Below are 19149 nucleotides of genomic sequence, written 5' to 3' on the forward strand. Positions count from 1 at the left end.
TTTTTAGACCTTTTCGGTTTGTTAATGTAGATTCGATTGCTTCTTGATTCGTTGTTTATTTGCTCTTTCAGTACAAAACTTCTAAACCAACTTTTTGACAGGATTTTAAAGCTTTAAGTATTTGACCTTTTATTGTCCAGAAATATTTCATAACATCGTGTTAATTTTAGATATCATATTAGTATTATTTCCAGTTTTTCTTAAGGATCTTTTTCCAACTGTACAATTATGTTTTTTTAACTTCTTCATTTTTTAATACATGGCGCAGGCCCGCCATGGCCAAGTGTGTTAAGGCGTTCGACTCGTAATGTGAGGGTCGCGGGTTCGAATCCCGGTCACGCCAAACTTGCTCGCCCTTTAAGCCGTGGGGACGTTATAATGTGACGTTCAATCCCACTATTCATTGGTAACAGAGTAGCCCAAGAGTTGGCGGTGGGTGGTGATGACTAGCTGCCTTCCATAATTTAATAGTGTAAGACTAGAGCTTTGCGCGAAATTCAAAAACAAACAAACAATAAATACATGGCGCCTTATTCCACCTAATATATGCAAGGCCTAGTAACAAATGATTCATAAAATGAGCGATATTCTAATAAATAAATTTGTTTATCAAACCTGGAATGGAATTTCATAACCTTTAAATATATATATTATGTTTATTGACTTGAGCTTGTTTATATAAATGGATTTTCAAATGCACACTAAGAAAATCCCTGATTGTTTGAATAATTTTTCTCACGATTTGGTTGTTGCCTCAGCTGCTGTTGACATCAACAAGTTCCGTTAGCGTTTCCTTGTTAGTTTTATAAAACGAGAATAAAACTTCAGAAATGTTCATTGATTACAAGTTTAACAAAGCGAAAATGATAAATTTGCGTCTTTAGGTTTCTAGTTTAATTAATTTATTTTTTCTGACGAGAAACCTAACATGGTTTTAGAAATAGAAATTAGAACGAATAAATATCGACATTAGTTACAATCGGTAATTCGTTTGTTTCTCTGCTTTCTTATAAAGATCTAACTGCTTTTAGACACAAAAATAATACAGTTACAGTTATGCAGGGGAAAATGCAATTTCAAAAGTAATACATTTTTCATAACTCTGGCGTGCGACTCGTAATCTGAGGGTTGCGGGTTTGCATCCCGGTCGCGCCAAACATGCTCGCCCTCTCAGCCGTGGGGGCGTTATAATGTTACGATCAATCCCACTATTCGTTGGTAAAAGAGTAGCCCATGTGTTGGTGGTGGGTAGTGATGACCAGCTGCCTTCTCTCTAGTCTTACACTGCTAAATTAGGGACGGCTAGCACAGATAGCCCACGAGTAGCTTTGTGCGAAATTCAAATAAACAAAAAAAAACTCTGGTGAGTCTTTTAAACAACTACGCAAAAGAAAGTTTGTGTAAATCACGTTAACTTAATACATAAAAATAATCTTATACTACTTACTACGGAATAAAAAAGATAGAGATAGTTATATAAACATTGAAAAGTTAAAAAATTATCAGGGCTGTATCTACGCTGATTATGCTTTGTTTAAATTATTTTTCTTTGTGTACGTAAACGCGCTCACACACGTATGCATAGACTATTAACATTATACACTGGGAGGACATATACAAGCAGTAGAGTTTTAGAAATTATTAAAAATGTAAAATTGAACGTCATCGATTCAAGCAGCAGTTGTGACTTTTTAAGGTGTCTTTGTATCAAGAGAGTTGTATTTTAATGAATGCGAATCGATGGGACTTACCATGGTAACTGTCTCTACACCCTTGTGCAAATTAATTGAAACAAGACGGAAAATTACGATTTTTTCAATTTTTTGCGTTTTATTTCTAAAAATCCAAAAATTTCTCACAAGTTACTACATGATATGACCGCCTTTATTTTTCAGAAGATCATTAATCCATTTTGGTATCGAGTCCACGAGTTGACTGCAATCTTTACAAATTTTTGGATCGCGGTACCACACCTCAATTATGGCCTCAATTAGCTTATCTTTCATAGTACAATGTTTTCCCTGAAGTTTTTTTTTACAATCGCCCAAAGATTTTCAATAAGATTTAAGTCCGGAGAGTTTCCAGGCCACTCCAGCACCTTTATTCGCGTTGTGGTCATAAAATTCTTCACAAATTTCGATGTGTGGTACGGAGCCGGATCTTGCTGAAAAATGCCAGATCCATCAGGAAATCTCTTTTTCAATTCTGGAACGACTATTTTCTGCAAAACTTCGATGTACTGTGGTCCTTGCATCATACCTTCTATGATATGTAAGCCTCCGACGCCATAGTAGCTGAAAAAGCCCCAAAACATCTTCTTCAAGGGATGTTTTACGAAACATTGATGTGAGATTCTCGAAGTTTCTCACCTGGAGATCGGCGAACATGCTGACATCTTTCACCTTGTACAAAGAAATGAGTCTCGTCACTGAATAACACCTTCCTCCATTGTTCTTGCATCTAGCTCTTGTATTTCAGACCCCATTGATACCGTTTTTTCTTCATTGAAATGGTAAGAAGTTGTTTTTTGACTGGTCTCCTTGTCCTTCTAACGCACTTTCGAATGACGTAATGTTCCTCAAAATTTCATCATATATCACAAAAATAGATCGACCGTACTGCAAAACACAGCTAATGACGCCGTCTGTGTGAAAAAAATTACTATTAAAGGAAATCAGCGGGTCCAGCGAGCCTACACTGGACGCCATACTGAAAATATTGTAAAAGGACCATTTGTTTCAATTAATTTGCACAAGGGTGTATGTGTGTGTGTGTGTGGGGAGAGAGAACTTGCCTGTGGCTCAACTCGGGGAACTGGTTTAACAGCACACAAACGTTTTGTTCAGTTCGGGCCATCACATGACCTGCACAATCAGTGAAATTAAGAAAGAAAGTATAAAACTTGAATAATTTATGCGTAAGAAGATCATTCATTACCAAACGCCAGAAACCCTGACTTTTTGCAAGAAGCTCACGCGCCACTGTTGAGTAAGGTGGAATACAAGTGGTAATTATTATATTTCAGGCCAATTCTCAGCTAGCATCATGGTGATTAGTTAGTTTTGCGGGGCATATACTCGTTTCGATGATATGGCAAACAGGGGAGTCGTTTTGTGAGGATGGGATGGGGAGTTCCACCGAGTTTTAAGTGTTGTTCATACTGGCTGTTTGACTGTGGGTTATAAATGTGACCCTTAAGGAAGTTGCATCAATTTTTGTTGTTGTTTGTTCGAGGAGTGAGAAAATGACGTGTCAGAACCGGTCTCATGAGGAGTATGTTCTTTTAGGAAGATATTTCTTTGTATCTCAATAACAGCCTCTAAACTTCGTTGTCTTTAAAAAAGAATCTTAAGGACATAGAGAGACTGGGTGGGAAGGGTGAACTTTCATGGTTTCATCCTGTTCAGAATAATTTCATTTTTCGGAAAACGTAATTTACGGATGAAACACAACACGAACGTAATAATAGGAGTCATTTATTAAACGTTTCGAAATCATCAGAATTCCGTCATCAGTAATACAGTGGTACAGAACAAACAATATTTGTAATTACAATAGAAATATAAGTATAAGAAGTAACAGTTTGAATATAGAGACTTATTTCTGGCTTGAAAAAGATTGTTTGTTCGAAACGTCGACAATTAAATAAATTACTAACATCGTGATTCAAAGGTGAATTTTCTCCAAGTGTTTAATTTCTCTATTTTATCACATTCACATTTTTCTACTTATATTTGTGTGTGTTTACACTATTGTTGAGGAATTTATTTTGATGTATCATTTATATATAAATAAGTTATAGCTATAAAACTAGAATAAAAACAGCTTAAAGCAGCACTCTGCATGTTATTGACATTTATGTTTTATCACAAATTATTTTTCTGTTTTTGTTGTTTTGCCGTCTTAGTGTTTCTTGCAGAAGAAAATGAAAAAACAAACTCGTATGCCGCGTTTGAAATGTATACAGTTTAACCACAGTGAAACTCGTAATGTTTTGAATAGTGCTTTTCTTTTAGACACTTAAAAAAATACAAAATTTAGTTTTTATAATGAAAAGCACTTCCTTTTTTTTTCAACTTGATTCACAGAAGTCAAACCAATATCGTGGTACACAGAATTAAGGTATTTAACTTTTTGTGGGGTATTGCTTTTCGTGACAGAACCCATTGTATGAGCTATTATTATTATTTTTATGTTTTACGCAAGTTGTTAGTACGTTAGCCATTTTCATTTACAACGTTTCTGAGGTTAACAAGTTATTTTTTACTTTACGACTGTTCCTCACAGCCCTTGTAACAGCCGAACACCAAAAACATTTTCGATTCAACCGACCAATCAGGTCAGGCGTTGTTATATGCACGAGAATTAAGTACCATCATGCCAATAATGTAAAGAAGAAAAAAAAAAAGAGAGTTTATGTTGTGTACGTATGGTATTTTATTATTACTTTTGATCAAGGTTTACTGACAAGTAGTGTGATTGTATTATAATATTTCTAAGTCCCTCACTATTCATATTTGCATTGTTTCTTGTATTTTAGTTGAAAAGCGGTTTTACTGGTACCAAAGAAACCTTACAAGAAAGGAACCAACCAGTTAATTAGATATGCTGTCTTTTAGTTCGAACACTGTAGAAGTAAGGATAATATGATAATATTGTAGAATATTATCCAGTTACTTTTTAAATTTGCCCTTTGGTGGTTCAGCGATCAGCATGAGGGTTTATAATGATGAAAACAGGCTCAATATTTGCGGTGGGTACTGCAAATATCCTATTACGTTGCTCTGCTTTTAAACACAAATATTTTGGTATTACTACTTAGATCGCACTAATTAATGAAAGTACTAAAAGTCAGCTTAAATATTTATGACATACGAATATCATTGCATTGAGAGCTTAATGCATGAACTGGTCTCAGTTAAATATATTTAACAACCACATTGTCCTTATTACGTTTCATCGAACTGCGTGAATAATCCAGAAATACAACCTTGGCACATACCTCGCATGCTGTATCAAATATATGTGTGTCATAAAGCTGCTAGCATGTTCCGTTAGACTTGTCATTACACGTTGATTGTCGATTCATGAAGGGTATATTAATAAAATTAAAGTATTTGATCCATCTGTGTACACTGACTGTATTAGGAACCAGTTGACAGTTATTTTTACTTTCAAGGTCAGAATTGATGAATAAGATTATTCAAAAATAATGTTCGATATCCCGATTTGTGAAAATCCGAATCCTTATGCTTCAGCACTGATATCTTCTATAAGTTAAAGATTGGTCAAGTTTATTTGAAAGTCGACAACTGAGTTTGTTATTCGTGCATTTTGATTCATCTCACAGTTTTAAATGTTACCTGGATAAATAAATATATTTTTTTAACTGCATGCTATTTTTAGCTGCGACATAGCCGCTCAAAGAATAGCTCAGAATTTCCAAGTACAAATTTCTAGCTCATAGCTCCGTCATCTCTCGACCGATTTGAAATCTATTTACAGTTTCGGACTCGGGAGGTCAAACCTCTTTGATTAATGTACCAGACCACTGTAAATGTCTTATAGCTTAGTGTGTTTTAATTCTGCCCAAAATAATTTAAATTTTAGGTTAGGTTGGTAGAAGTCCTGATGAGTAATAAAATGGAATCGAGTGTACGCGCGCTCCATGCTTGGTGTTGCTGGCTCATAAAAAATATAGCTTAATTTACTCTAATTCTATCTGAAAGAATTTCAAGTGCCGCAGCTGTTGAGGATTCACTCTTCTTAAGGATATAACGTATACTTGAATGTATCTGTGTTGCGCTTGCGTAAGTAGATGTGAAGCTAACAGATATACACACATGATAGCGTTTGATTTGCACGATATGAAATTAATGTTTCGCATTTGCAGCAATGTATTAGCCTTTCAGAGTCGAAAAAGTTGCACATAAGCTCGGTTGTTTTCTTTGCCTTTATCGCGAGACTACCAGTGACTGCTCCAAAGTCCATTGACCTCCCAATGCTTATAGCGCCCGTGGCTAACTCTGTGACTTAGTGAAAGGTGCGGGAATCGTGTGACGGTAGTGTAGCTGCCGCTAGATTGAGGACATCACCGTTCCCAACTGCCTATGTGCTTCGATGATGCAGTAAAAGCAGATGAAATTGAAGTCTCTTCGTTAACAACGTGTAATAACCAGTATGCATATATCACCTTTCCCGTGACGTTATGCATAAATCTAAAAGAAGCTAACCAGTATATGCAAGAGAGAAGAAATTATTAATTTGCAGAAATCAGATCCGGTTTTGAATAGATGCACGCTGCAGTCCAAGGTTGTATATAACTTATGAATTATGTTAGAGATGTAGTTTCAATTTTGTTTGTATTTAGCTAAACAGGTTTATCGATCTTAGAAAGAGATTTACATTGACAGTAATATTTGAAAAAAATCTAGTTTTCTGAGACATTTCGTTGTGAGAAGGAATTGACGCTTTGTATTAACAATATATTTGTACCAGCCAGAAAAGTATGAAAAATTAAATTAGACTTTCGAAACTTATACATATAATCGTAACTCCGTGCAGTGGCCACCGAGGGAATCGAATACCGAATTGTAGCATTATATTCCACAACAAGCTTACCGCTGTGTCACCGTGGAGTTTTTTTGTTTTATTTTCAGAAACTACATGAACTCGCAGGCAGTTATAATTATTGATTGTGATTTTTAGTTTTAATATGCATTTACTTAAATGGAGAACACTAAGATTTCAACATTGCTTCAGAACAACTGACAATTACTAGTTTTCCCAGAAGCAATTTGTAAACTCGTTATTACGACTTTACAAACAATGTAATGTTTAACCTTAAGTACGTAGTCTCTCTGTATGTGTGTATTGCATATATTCACTTTTCTTATAAGAAACCAAATGAGCAAAATTTTAACCATGTGTTAACGATTTATTGAGTAAATCAAATTAACATGTTTTTGGTTGATTGAGTAAATTGGTGAGACTGGGAGTTCTTGAGTAAATAAATAAAAAAGATCTAAATTTTGGTGTAGAACGACTATTTTCAGTTCTGTAACTAAATTTTCTTACCGTCACGTATCAATTTTTTTCCCGTTGCTAAATGATTTTAAGTCTGGGTACCTACACGTTTTATAATTTATTTCTCCAAATCTTTTTGTTCCTTACACGAACAAGAAAGTGAAATATTTTTTTCTAATACATAAAAAACACGCCTTCTTATTTTCTACCACATTGAATGAATTATCATGAACTAATATAAATGTGAAATGGGTTTTGAATTTCGCGCAAAGCTACACGAGGGTTATCTACATTAGACGTCCATAATTTAGCAGCATAAGACTAGAGGGAAGACAGCTAGTCATCACCACCCACTGCCAACTCATGGGCTATTCTTTTACCAACGAATAGTGGGATCGACCGCTACATTATAAGGTCCCTACGACTGAAAGGACGGGGATTCGAACCTACAACCTTCAGATTACGAGACGAGCGCCTTAACCACCTGGCCATGCCGAGCTTACGTGAAATATTATGCTTATAGTTGTTTGATGTATTCTTCTGGTCACCAAGCATGAAATTAAATTTTCTGAAAGAGAGAACAAACAATAAAATGAAACAGGATCTCACTTCTAAGCAGATAACCATGTCTTTTTCTTTTCTATTTTCTGTTTAGTACATTTCTTGTTATGGTTAAACTACACATAATAAAGTTGTTTACATTCAATGAAATGGCAGTACAACTCGTTTCCATATTATTCTTTTTTTCAGAACTTGGAACTTTAATAAAAAGCTTTCAGGGTTTCCTTGCATATACAGTCGATTATAATTCAAGTGGTAAAGGTGTCGGGCTCAAGTTAAATTTAAGTACAAAGCTAATAATATATATGCAAAATTTTCAACAGTTTAACACTCCCCCTTCACACGTTTGCAGTGATTATATCTTTTCAAAAAATGTTTTACAGTCGTTAAGATTTCAGCCGATCGTTATATTTATTCACTGGGTATTACTATTATTTCAGTAATTCTTGCTGTAAGATTTAAGACACCGTCAAAACTTGAAATGTGAACGCTAGGCTGAAAAGTTGCTTTCGTTTTAAAATTTATACCATAGTACTTTTTGTAGAGGGTCGTTGTTTTTTACTGTATATTGGCGCGTTCACTGAACCTAAAATAACTAAGAGATCGGTACTGAATTTGTTTTCACAGTAACCCGGTAAGAGACCTAAACTGTAATATGTTAAAATATATACCCACGAAAACATAATATCGCTGTTGGTTGAAAATATTTTTATTATATTTATTGTCTTCAAAACGAGTCCATGATGCATTGTTATATTATGAATGACGATAATATTTCTGTTTAACGAATTTTGTATAGATAGTTTGTAATTGAGATTTTTCGAAAGTAGTTCAACTTTTCGCTAATTTAATTGTTCTGTATTTCATGAAGTGAAATGTGCTAATTAACAAAAAAAGACAAGTTCAGATTAATGTTATATGAATGTTTTTATTTTGTCTTTGTTAAAATAAACCTAATTATCATTTTTGAATCAGCTACTTAATGATTTTATAAAGCCTGAGGCTTTGTGAAATTAATTGGACTTCTGTAGATCTTTTGTGAGAGTTGAATGGCCTTGGGTTACTAAAGTTGGTTGATAACTGAACTAAATGGTAGTTGAGCGGTAATGAGTAACTTTATTTGTACGAGTTTCAGGTACTTCGCATTTTGTTAATTATACGTTTGTTATTTTGCATGATTGAAGGCGAAATTGCATATAAATTAAAGGCAGGAAAAGAAAAGGAATATCATACAAGAAAGTACATTTCTTGCGTGGAAATTTTAACAGTTTGTACATATTGTGCTTATTTTAATTCCACTTAAGAATAAAAATGAACAATACACCTATAACGAAGAAAAGTTCTGTATGACTCCTTGTATTCTGGAAGATATAAATTCGCACCATTAAAGGTTACTTTTGAAATAACATTAATGATTGCATACTTTTCGTAGAAACTCATCTAGTTCACCAGTTTCCAAATTTAGTTTAGCGGCTTGCAGCGGCATTTTCTAAGAACGTAATTCGCCGCTGACACACCACTCGAATGTAATGCCTATGTTTGTACGGATATCTATATTGATTCCACTCTTGCACAGATAATTGACAAAGTACTTATTCGAAAACATCACGAGTTGTTTACTCTCTCTTTAACGTAAGTAAATTATGTAACAGTAATCGTTTCTAGTTGCAAGATTTTGCTTAACGAAAATGTTACAGGTGTTGCCATGTCCAAAATGTATAAACACAGGCACACATATATATAAATGTTTGTCTTTATTTTTTAATGTTCTGTTTTTGAATAAGGCTGTAGTGTTTCGTAGTAAACTCCTTTTATTGTTCAGTAATATATAGCGTCGAGATGGCCTCGCTCTTGCTGAGTTGGCGTTTTGTCAGAGTAGCTTGTAAGTTCCTGCGTTCTTTTAACAGTGAGTGGGTTTATACCTAGAAAAGCGACAAGGAAACGGACCAACGCATCGACGTCCGCTCGATTCCTTCATTAGTTAGTACTTTTCTCCTTGCGTGATATTGTAACCATGCCATGCATCTAACTTCAGTTCTAACGGTCTAGATGAGGCTAACAAGCATAAACCAAACTACTGTTGCTTAGATCGGAAATAAAATAAAATGGAATATTGATAAGAGCTACGAAAGTACAATAGCGGACAATCAATTGCAAAACTTTTAGCTTGAAAATTGAAGGAATACATATTGATCGACAGAGCTAAGGTAGCCCTGCGAATATAGGCTTACATCTGTCACTGTTGTAAAGGCGCAGTTACATCTTAAATCGTTCACGTCTTTCTCTACCGGGAAAACAGTTAATAAGTGTGTGTGTGTAATATTCCATGCGCTATGTGATTTTCAAACTATCAACACCAATAAAAACAGACCCCAGGAAAATTCACTTAAACGTGAGTTATTTGTCTAGCTGTTATGTTTTTAGGTTACATTTACATAAAATATTTTATTTTTCTTAACTTTAAAATACAAGATACCTGTTTCGAGAAAGTTGCCTAGTAACTAAGAGTGTTAATACAAATGTATTATCTTTGTTTTAGTAGTTTACGAGAAGTCTGTGACGTTGATAGAAATATTTCAAGTTATTAGACTTTTACTGCCGATCCTGGTATTAGGGATGTATGTCACCCGCAAAATCCTGTTGAGTCTTTATTCCCCTGATATGCTGAGGTGCTGAAGTGGGATTGCATGTAGGTCACGAACCAGTGGTTCAGAATTTGGGAGAAAAGTTTCATTTTTATGTCTTCATTCTGTAACTAGTGTCTTGAGTGGAATTAGTAGTAGTGTTAAAATATATTAGCAGCGTATGATGGTGACAGGTGTGTGTTTTCTTATAGCAAAGCCACATCAGTCTGCTGTGTCCACCGAGGGGAATCGAACCCCCGATTTTAGCGTTGTAAATATGTAGACTTACCGCTGTACCAGCGGGGGACTGGTAACACTAATAAACTAAGAAAGGGTAATGAAAAGGGCAATCAAATATGAATAGGCTTTATTTTTCGTAGTGTTCGGCATTATCATTACAATTAACTTTTGGCAACATGCTGCACGTTTTCTTTATAATAAATGTAATAATTTATTGAGTTACATATGTCGGTATTTAAGTTTTACTGTTCACAACAAGTAAAAGATAGAACTTAAACGCGAAAGTTTGCAAAATTGTTTGTTTTTTGAATTTCACACAAAGCTACTCGAGGGCTATCTGTGCTAGCCGTCCCTAATTTACCAGTGTAAGACTAGAGGATAGGCAGCTAGTCATCACCACCTATCGCCAACTCTTGGGCTACTCTTTTACCAACGAATAGGGGGATTGATGGAAACATTATAACGTACTTTTAGCCGTGGGGACGTTATAATGCGAGCATGTTTGGCGCGACTGGGATGCAAACTCGCGACCGTCAGATTACGAGTCGCACGCCTTAACACGCTTGGCCATGCTGGGCCCAGTTGGCAAAATGTTGGAGCCAATGGGCATAAATAACATTTATAATAAAATCACTAGAAACGGCAGTTTTTTTGTTTTTTTTACTTCCTAATTTGGCCATTATTAGCGTTAAAATAGCATTTTGCATATTTTACATATGTATGCTATCATTAGACACTTCTGGTTTGAAATCTGAAGTGGACAAATTAAGAATAATGAGAAAAAATCATTTGCTATATAAGTAATTATCAACTCAATTATTAGCCTGCTGGTTTTAAAGATGAAGTGTAGTTATAAATTATAAACATTTATGATATTTGTATTAATTAGCATATTTTGTATGTACTCAAATTTCACAAATCATCCAAATTTTTTATTCTGTACTCATTTTATTATTTTCATAGACGTTTACTACTGCAGGTCCTTTAAGTGTTGTATCATATTTTGTTGTTTTTACTTTAGAACCATATATTACTTTTAATAATAATTTTAGTAAGCTTAATTAATTGTGATTTTGTTTATAATATAAAAATTCATATTAAAAAATCTGAGAAGAGAGATGAGCATTTATATTTTATATTCAGCCTAGAACTTAAAATTTCTTTATGCAGGATTAATGTTGTCATTAATAACAATTGTTTGTTTGTTTGTTTTCGAATTTCGCAGAAAGCTACTTAAGGGCTATCTGTGCTATCCGTCCCCAAGAGGGCTATCTGTGCTAGCCGCCCCCAATTTAGCAGTGTAAGACTAGAGGGAAGGCAACTAGTCATCACCACCCACTGCCAACTCTTGGGCTACTCTTTACCAACGAATAGTGGGATTGACCGTCACATTATAACGCCCTCACGGCTGGGAGGGAGAGCATGTTTGGCGCGATGGGGATGCGAACCCGCGACCCTCAGATTAAGAGTCGCACGCCTTAATACGCTTGGCCATGCCAGGCCCATTAATAACAAAGGTACACACATTTGAAGTTTAAGATTTTATAGCATGGAAGTGATGCATCAAATAATGATCATTTGTTCATCTTTGATAGTTTTATTTTAATTAGTACTGTTCATCATTCTGACAAAGGAAACTGATTTTTTTCTAATACTCAAAACAGAAATTAATAACAGCCTATACTTCATTCTTTTTAAATGCTTTCCGTATTAGTTTAATTTCTAAATTTCAGTTTTATTTTAGTGTTGTTTTTCATTGCTTTTCATAATCTACAATTTTAATTTGTACTTCTGTTTTCAGAGTAGCAGTTTGAATTAGGAAATGCATTATGATGATACAATAGTATTTCCTTCATGACATCTATATCCCATCCTTGGTTGACAACCTTTTTTCTGCAATACTTTTCTCCAGTGTTAACTACATAGAAAGTTTGTTTCCAGTGCTACAAACAAGCTGCACAATATAGGTGAGCAATAAATAAAAAAATAAAATGTCATTTTCTATTAGTGTTTAACAGATTTTGAAATTCTCTTTGTTTAGAATTAATGTATTGAGTCCAAATTTTTCTAAATATATATTTTGGTTGTAATTTAATGGAAACTGAAATGTGAGTGCTTTGGTAATTGTTTTGTTATTTTCTCTGGAGACTTTATTGTGGTTTAGGCTTTTAAAATCTTGAAAATTAATACACAGTGCTCACACTTTAGGGCTAACTAGTGTAATGAAATTTATGTTAGACTGAAGATTTTTTCATCAATTTTTTTTTAATTAGTCAGCTGTAGCAAGTATTTTAAATGACAGATGATTAAAAATTGCACTTCAGTCATATCTTTGGTTTGCCACATTTCACTGACCTAACTGACTGTTTAGGACATTTATTTAATATAAATTATTGGTCATTTAGGTTAGAATATTTTATTTCACACTGTGCTGTGTGATGTAAACTGCTAGTAATTTACTTATTTGAAAAATCAGTTATATAATGTATAGTAACTTTTCTTAGAGAAAATGTTTGAAATGTGCATTATGTATCTATTTTAATTACTGAAAAATTTCATTAGTAATATTGTATTTAAACTTTGTTGTTTAATTAGTTTTTCCTAACCATTAAGAAGTTTAGCTTTTAATGTTATTTTTTAAAATTTATTTGGAAACTTGTTTTAGCAGCTTATGCATTGTTTAAATGCAAAATAGTAAAATGCTTTGGATTGTGCTTCAAGTTGAACTGTAGGCACAACATGTTTTTTAAACTATTTGTTTAATTATTTTATAATGTCAGAAATTAGAATATTCAAATATATATTTTTAATTTTTTTCACAGGTTAGTTTTTTGGTTTTTTTTAAGGACTTGAAGTTATCACCAACTGCAACCATTGAATTGCAACTTGGAATTTCACCCCAAGGTGGCCCACCTGCCACTGTATGGTGTCCACATATGGATAAAAAGAAGCCACTTAAAAGACCACGTATGGATAATCTTCCAAGTAAGCTATCCCTTCTTTTTTCTAATCATTCTATGAGCCTACAATAAAGTTTTATTTTAGTAGTCTAGATGGAAGATTTCAATAATCAACAATTGTGGCAGATGAATATGCTAACCAATTCCTTTTTAAGAGTGTCTTTTTATAATCAGTATTGGTTTGATTATAATTTGAATTATGACATTGGAAACAGTTGTAGTTACGAAAAATTTGCCTATTCCTTGTGTTTATGCACTCGGTGGCCACTTTATTAGGTACACCTATCTAGTACCAGGTGGGGCCCCCTTTTGCCTCCAGAACAGCCTGAATTGTTTGTGGCATAGATTCAACAAAGTGCTGGAAACATTCCTTAGTAGTGATTTTGGTCTATGCTGACTTGATAGCATCACACAGTTCCTGCAGATTTGTTGGCAAGACATTCATGCTGCAAACCTCCCATTCCACCTCATTCCAAAGGTGCTCTATTGAATTGAGATCTGGGGTCTATGCAGGCCATCGTAGTGAACTGAATCCACTGTCATGTTCATGGAACTAGCTTGAAATGATATGTGCTTTGTGACATGGCACATTATCCTGCTGGAAGTAGCCATTGGAAAATTGGTAGACTGTGATCATGAAGAGTTGCACATGGTCAGCAACAATGCTCGGGTATGTTGTGGCATTAGAATGATGCTCATTTGGTATTAAGGGGCCTTATGTGTGGCAAGAAAACATTCTCCACACCCTTACACCACCACATCAGCCTATACCATTGACACAAGGTAGAATCGATCCATGGATTCATGTCGTTTTTGCCCAATTCTGACACTACCATCTGCATGTCACCACAGAAATTGAGATTCAGTAGACCAGGCAGCATTCTTTTCCAATCTTCAATAGTTCAGTTTTGATGATCCCATGTCCACTATAGCATCATCTTTCTGTTCTTAGCTGACAGGAGCAGAATCTGGTGTGGTCTTCTTCTGCTGCTGTAATTCATCTGATTCTCAAGGTTTGATGCATTGTGCACTCAGAGATGCTCTTTTGTACACCACCACTGTTGTAAGGAGTGGCTATTTGAGTATTTATGGCCTTCATGTCAACTTGAATGAGTCTGGCAATCTCCTATGACCTCTCTCATTAAAATGGTTACCACTTACCACTGTTCCAGTGGGGGATCACATTCTGATGTTTTTGTACTCTAAAATTTAAGTTCCTAATTGTCGGTTACACCACAAGTACACCACATTTAGTGATGACAAGAAAAACCCACTTGTAGAGAAAAATATATATACGTAGAAATGACTGGTTTGGGTTGAGAAAATTTTTTTTATGTAGAGGAGCGAACAACGTTTCAACCTTCTTTGGTCATCGTCAGGTTCACAAAGAAAGAGGTAACTGACCGATAGTTGACCACATGTTTGAAGGGGGTTGTGTAACTGAAGGTAGGAATGTAGAGGGCGTGCTTAGATGTTTAATTATATTTATTAATATAGGTATAAAGGTGTTCCTTTGTATTGGTTTATTTTGGACTTAAGTTGTTGTATAAGTAAGGCTTCTTTAATTTTGCGTTTGTTTATGTTTGGTTCTTTATTTAGTATTTGGGTGTTTTCTATGGTTATGTTGTGTTTATTTGATTTGCAGTGTTTGAAAATGTGTGAAGGTGACTTTCTGTGTTCTTTGAATCTGGTTTCCATTTTTCTACTTGTTTCTCCAATATAGAAGTCGTGGCAGTTAACCTCATAAACCAGATTGTCCACCATGACCAATAATGTCCACATATGAACTGTTTATTTACAATCTTGGTAAATACATAGCATGGGCATTCTCCAAATATGTAACATCAGCCAGCTCATTCATCAAAGACTTTTAATTTAAAGTCTAATCTTAATCAACTTAATTATAAAGCCTTAATGTCCAATTTCGATGTCATATCCTTCTTTATAGAAGTTCCAACCATTGAAGCCTGCAAGATAGCCTTGGAACCCTATATCCGAGACCCTAACCCATCAATAGACACTCCCAGCTGCCAATTAGCAACCCTCATAGAATTCACCATGATGAAGACAAACTTCATGTTCAACAACCACAACTACATACAAACAAATGGCCTAAGTATGGGCAACCCAGTATCACCAGTTCTAGCCAATATTTTTATGACACAAGTTGAAACACAAGCAATTAACACAGCATTACATCCACCACTATACTGGTACAGATATTTAGATGACACAGTTGCGGGATTCACATCTACAGAACACACACTTAATTGAAAGCAATCAAATATCATTTCTTAACCTCAAAATTAAAGGAACCGATACACAATTTAAAACAGAAATCCACCGAAAAATCACCCATACTGGACTGACTATACATTTCTTGGGACTCAGCACATGAAACAAAACAAAAACTCAACATACTAAGAAACCAAATAAACACAGCCATAAAACTATGCTCACCAGATACAATTAACGACGAATTAAACAAAACAATGCTTCAACAAGTTTCCTCCACAAACCCTAGAAAACACTTTACGCACACACCTAGACAAAAAGCAAAATCAACTAACAAAAGTAAATATATCCCATGAAATAAAAAATCACAAAACCATATACTGATGCATACCATATATTCCTGACATCAGCAGAAAAATAACCAAAATTTGACAAAAACTAGTAACAAAATATGACATTCCAGTTAATACCAAATTTTTCAAAACCCAGGCACAAAATTAAGGTCTATACTGTGTAAAAACTACACTGACAAACACCACACCAACATTATTTATAAAATACAACATGATAACTGCCACAACTTCTATATTGGAGAAACAAGTAGAAAAATGGAAACCAGATTCACAGAACACAAAAGGTTACCTTCACATGTTTTTGAACACTGCAAATCAAATATACACAACATAACCATAGAAAACACCCAAATACTAAATAAACAAATGCAAAATTAAAGAAGTCTTACTTATATAACAACTCAAGCCCAAAATAAACCAATACAAAGGAACACCCTTATACCTATATTAATAAATATAATCAAGCATCTAAGCACGCCTTCTACATTCCTACACTTAGTTACACAACCCCCTTCAAACATGTGGTCAGCTATCGGTCAGTTACCTCTTTCTTTCTTTGTGAACCTGATGATGACCTAAGAAGGGCGAAACGTTGTTCGCTCCTCTACATAAAAAACTTTTCTCAACCCAAACCAGCCATTTTTACATATATACTGATTGTATTTTGCTTAAATCTTTACCAATTTCTTAACGTGCAAAATCTTAAATTTTTTTAAAGAAATTTTATCTATAAATGTGATTTTTAAAGTGGAGAAAGAAATAGTTGTAACAAGAAATTCATTTAGAAATGTTTTTGAATGACAAAATCTTTAGTATTCATAAAGCTGTATTTACATAAAATTGCTAAATTCTTAACTTGCACATTCTAGTCTTAAAATTTTCATCTCTTTGTTTGTTCCTATTTCTAGTTGGTGCACGTGGTCCTATAGCCAATGGCCCCCTCCACACTAGACCCCTGGTGGCACTTCTGGATGGTCGTGACTGTTCTATTGAGATGCCCATTCTAAAGGATGTGGCAACAGTTGCATTCTGTGATGCTCAGTCCACACAAGAAATTCATGAAAAGGTAAACAAGAACTTTGAATTGTGTAAGATGATTTTTTTAAAGCAATCTGTTTCTTTGATTCTTTGTTACAACATGTCTAATTCCATCAGAAAATCTTTACATTAGAGAGCTATGTAAATTGGTGTTAATAAATATCATTTGAAAAGCAGTAGTCAGAAGGTGTTGTGCACGAAAGCAGAAACTGGGTTGTGGAAACGCAATTACTTCTTTGTAGACAGTGAATTATTTAAATACAATGTAATAGCTGCCTAATATTTTTCCAAATTTGAAATAGAAATGTTTATAATCAAACTTCTTGGTTTAAGTTAAGGTGTTTCAGGTTGTTAATTGAAAAACTGTTTTTTTATCATTTATGGCTTAAACTTAACCATAAAAAATCTTTTGTAATTCTAAAACTAATTTCAGAACATTTCTTGTATGTTAATGTTGTATAATAGAATAATTTTATTATTATTATGTGTTGCTTGTGAAATTAAGTGAATCAGACTATAAAAGATGTACTGTTGTGATACACTGTTTTCTAAGCAATCCAGTCTGTAATTATCAACATTATACTGGGCAACAGCAAAGAAAATATTTTTCTCTGCTACGAGAACATATGCAACTGTTTCTGAGTAATTTGATGATGCTGACACTAGAAATTATGTTGAAAATTTATCACTTCTTTCTTTTTGAGTTATGATAGATTTATTTAAAGTATCACTATATATCGTGAAAATAAAAACTATTTCATTAATAACTTTTATTTATTCATTAAAAATTGCGTTTAATAAAGCAACGAGTTTAATAACATTATATCCTGAAAATACAATCAGGCTATGTTTAAAACTTTTGTCACAGTATTATTTTTGATTTACTTTATTAAATTATTTTCATGACTTGATACACCGTTTGTGTTCTCAGTTTAATATTGTAAGAATCAACAGTAACCTCCCATCATCACAGAATTCCATTGTTGCTGATATTTCTCTTCCATTGTAGAAATATTTTAGTGGAAGCACTGACCATGCTTACTGAACCTTGATCATTTGGAAAGATGTTTAAATGGGAGCATAAAGAGTGTAACAATTGCATCTTTAGTGACATCATAGATACAATTTTCCAAGCATGTCATAGTTTTGATATCTGTGACTTTGTAAGACATTTTTAACAATCAGTTTGAATGATTTGCAGGCAGCAAGCTCTTTCTGATTATGTGCTCTTTCCAAATCATTATCCATCAGTACTTCTCAGATCATTGGCACAACTAGGATATTTCCTTTCGTTTCTGCCCACTGATTTTTGGAGATATCTGAAACCATTACCATCTTTGTTAATTCATTTTACAAAATTCTTCACAAGTTCCAGTTTAATATGAAACGGAGACAGATATAATTTTTGAGGATTCACTAAAGGTTTATATTTGATCTTCTGTTCCTCTGTTATTTAATTCTCTTTCACTGTTCAATCTTCTTGAAATGATTTTTTTTTACTTCAGCTATTCCAGACACATAAAATGCAATAATATTTGGTATACCCACTCTGCAGCCCTAGCAGGGGTGAAATAACTTTTAGATTACCACGTATGTTACACCAGTGGTAATTGTTCTGGATGGATTCAAGTATAATCTGCATGCTTTGATAAGTTTCTTTAATGTGATCACAGCATGAGCAACACAAATCAATAGTTTAGTGATTCTGTTGTGAAAGGTCTAAACGTTGTTCTCTGCTTATCAATAAAAGTATTAATACCCAAACCAGCCATTCTGAGATACATTTCCATTTGAATTGGGTTTCTCATCATCAAGAATAACTCTAGGTAAGTTGCTAAAAAGTCTTCTTCCATTCTTGAGAATGATGTTCAGTACCTAATTCTTATATTAGTTTATCAACATTTGTACAGAAACACAAAGTATTGTGCATGCTGTTGAAACAAGACTTTGATGGCAACTTCAAGAAATTAAAACTCTTACTCAAGGACGTAATGAATTACATTGTTATGAATGACAGCCAGGAAGATCCTCATGCTACTTTGATAGTGACAAGTCATGAATTAGATAATTTACTGTTCTTCTGTGATCAGATGAGGCAGTTTATGTTGAGGT

At 34.1% G+C, this 19149-nt stretch overlaps 1 protein-coding gene across 26 annotated transcripts in view; it reads left to right on the forward strand.

The window, feature by feature from the left end:
* LOC143229312 (C-terminal-binding protein-like) overlaps positions 1-19149 on the forward strand; it is a 50563-nt gene that overhangs the window by 17381 nt on the left and 14033 nt on the right. For 5 of the 26 annotated variants that reach the window (XM_076461478.1, XM_076461490.1, XM_076461468.1 and 2 more), the window contains 3 exons: positions 12253-12418; positions 13274-13436; positions 16908-17065. In XM_076461478.1, the coding sequence (XP_076317593.1) occupies positions 13388-13436; positions 16908-17065 (207 nt within the window). In that variant the 5' untranslated portion in view covers positions 12253-12418; positions 13274-13387. Of the gene's footprint in view, positions 1-9173; positions 9220-9379; positions 9980-11676; positions 11969-12252; positions 12419-13273; positions 13437-16907; positions 17066-19149 lie in introns of those variants that run through there. The other 21 variants (XM_076461466.1, XM_076461464.1, XM_076461480.1 and 18 more) reach the window with 16 other exon arrangements.

Source organism: Tachypleus tridentatus, chromosome 10 (assembly GCF_004210375.1).
Source record: "Tachypleus tridentatus isolate NWPU-2018 chromosome 10, ASM421037v1, whole genome shotgun sequence".
Classification (NCBI taxonomy): domain Eukaryota; kingdom Metazoa; phylum Arthropoda; class Merostomata; order Xiphosura; family Limulidae; genus Tachypleus; species Tachypleus tridentatus.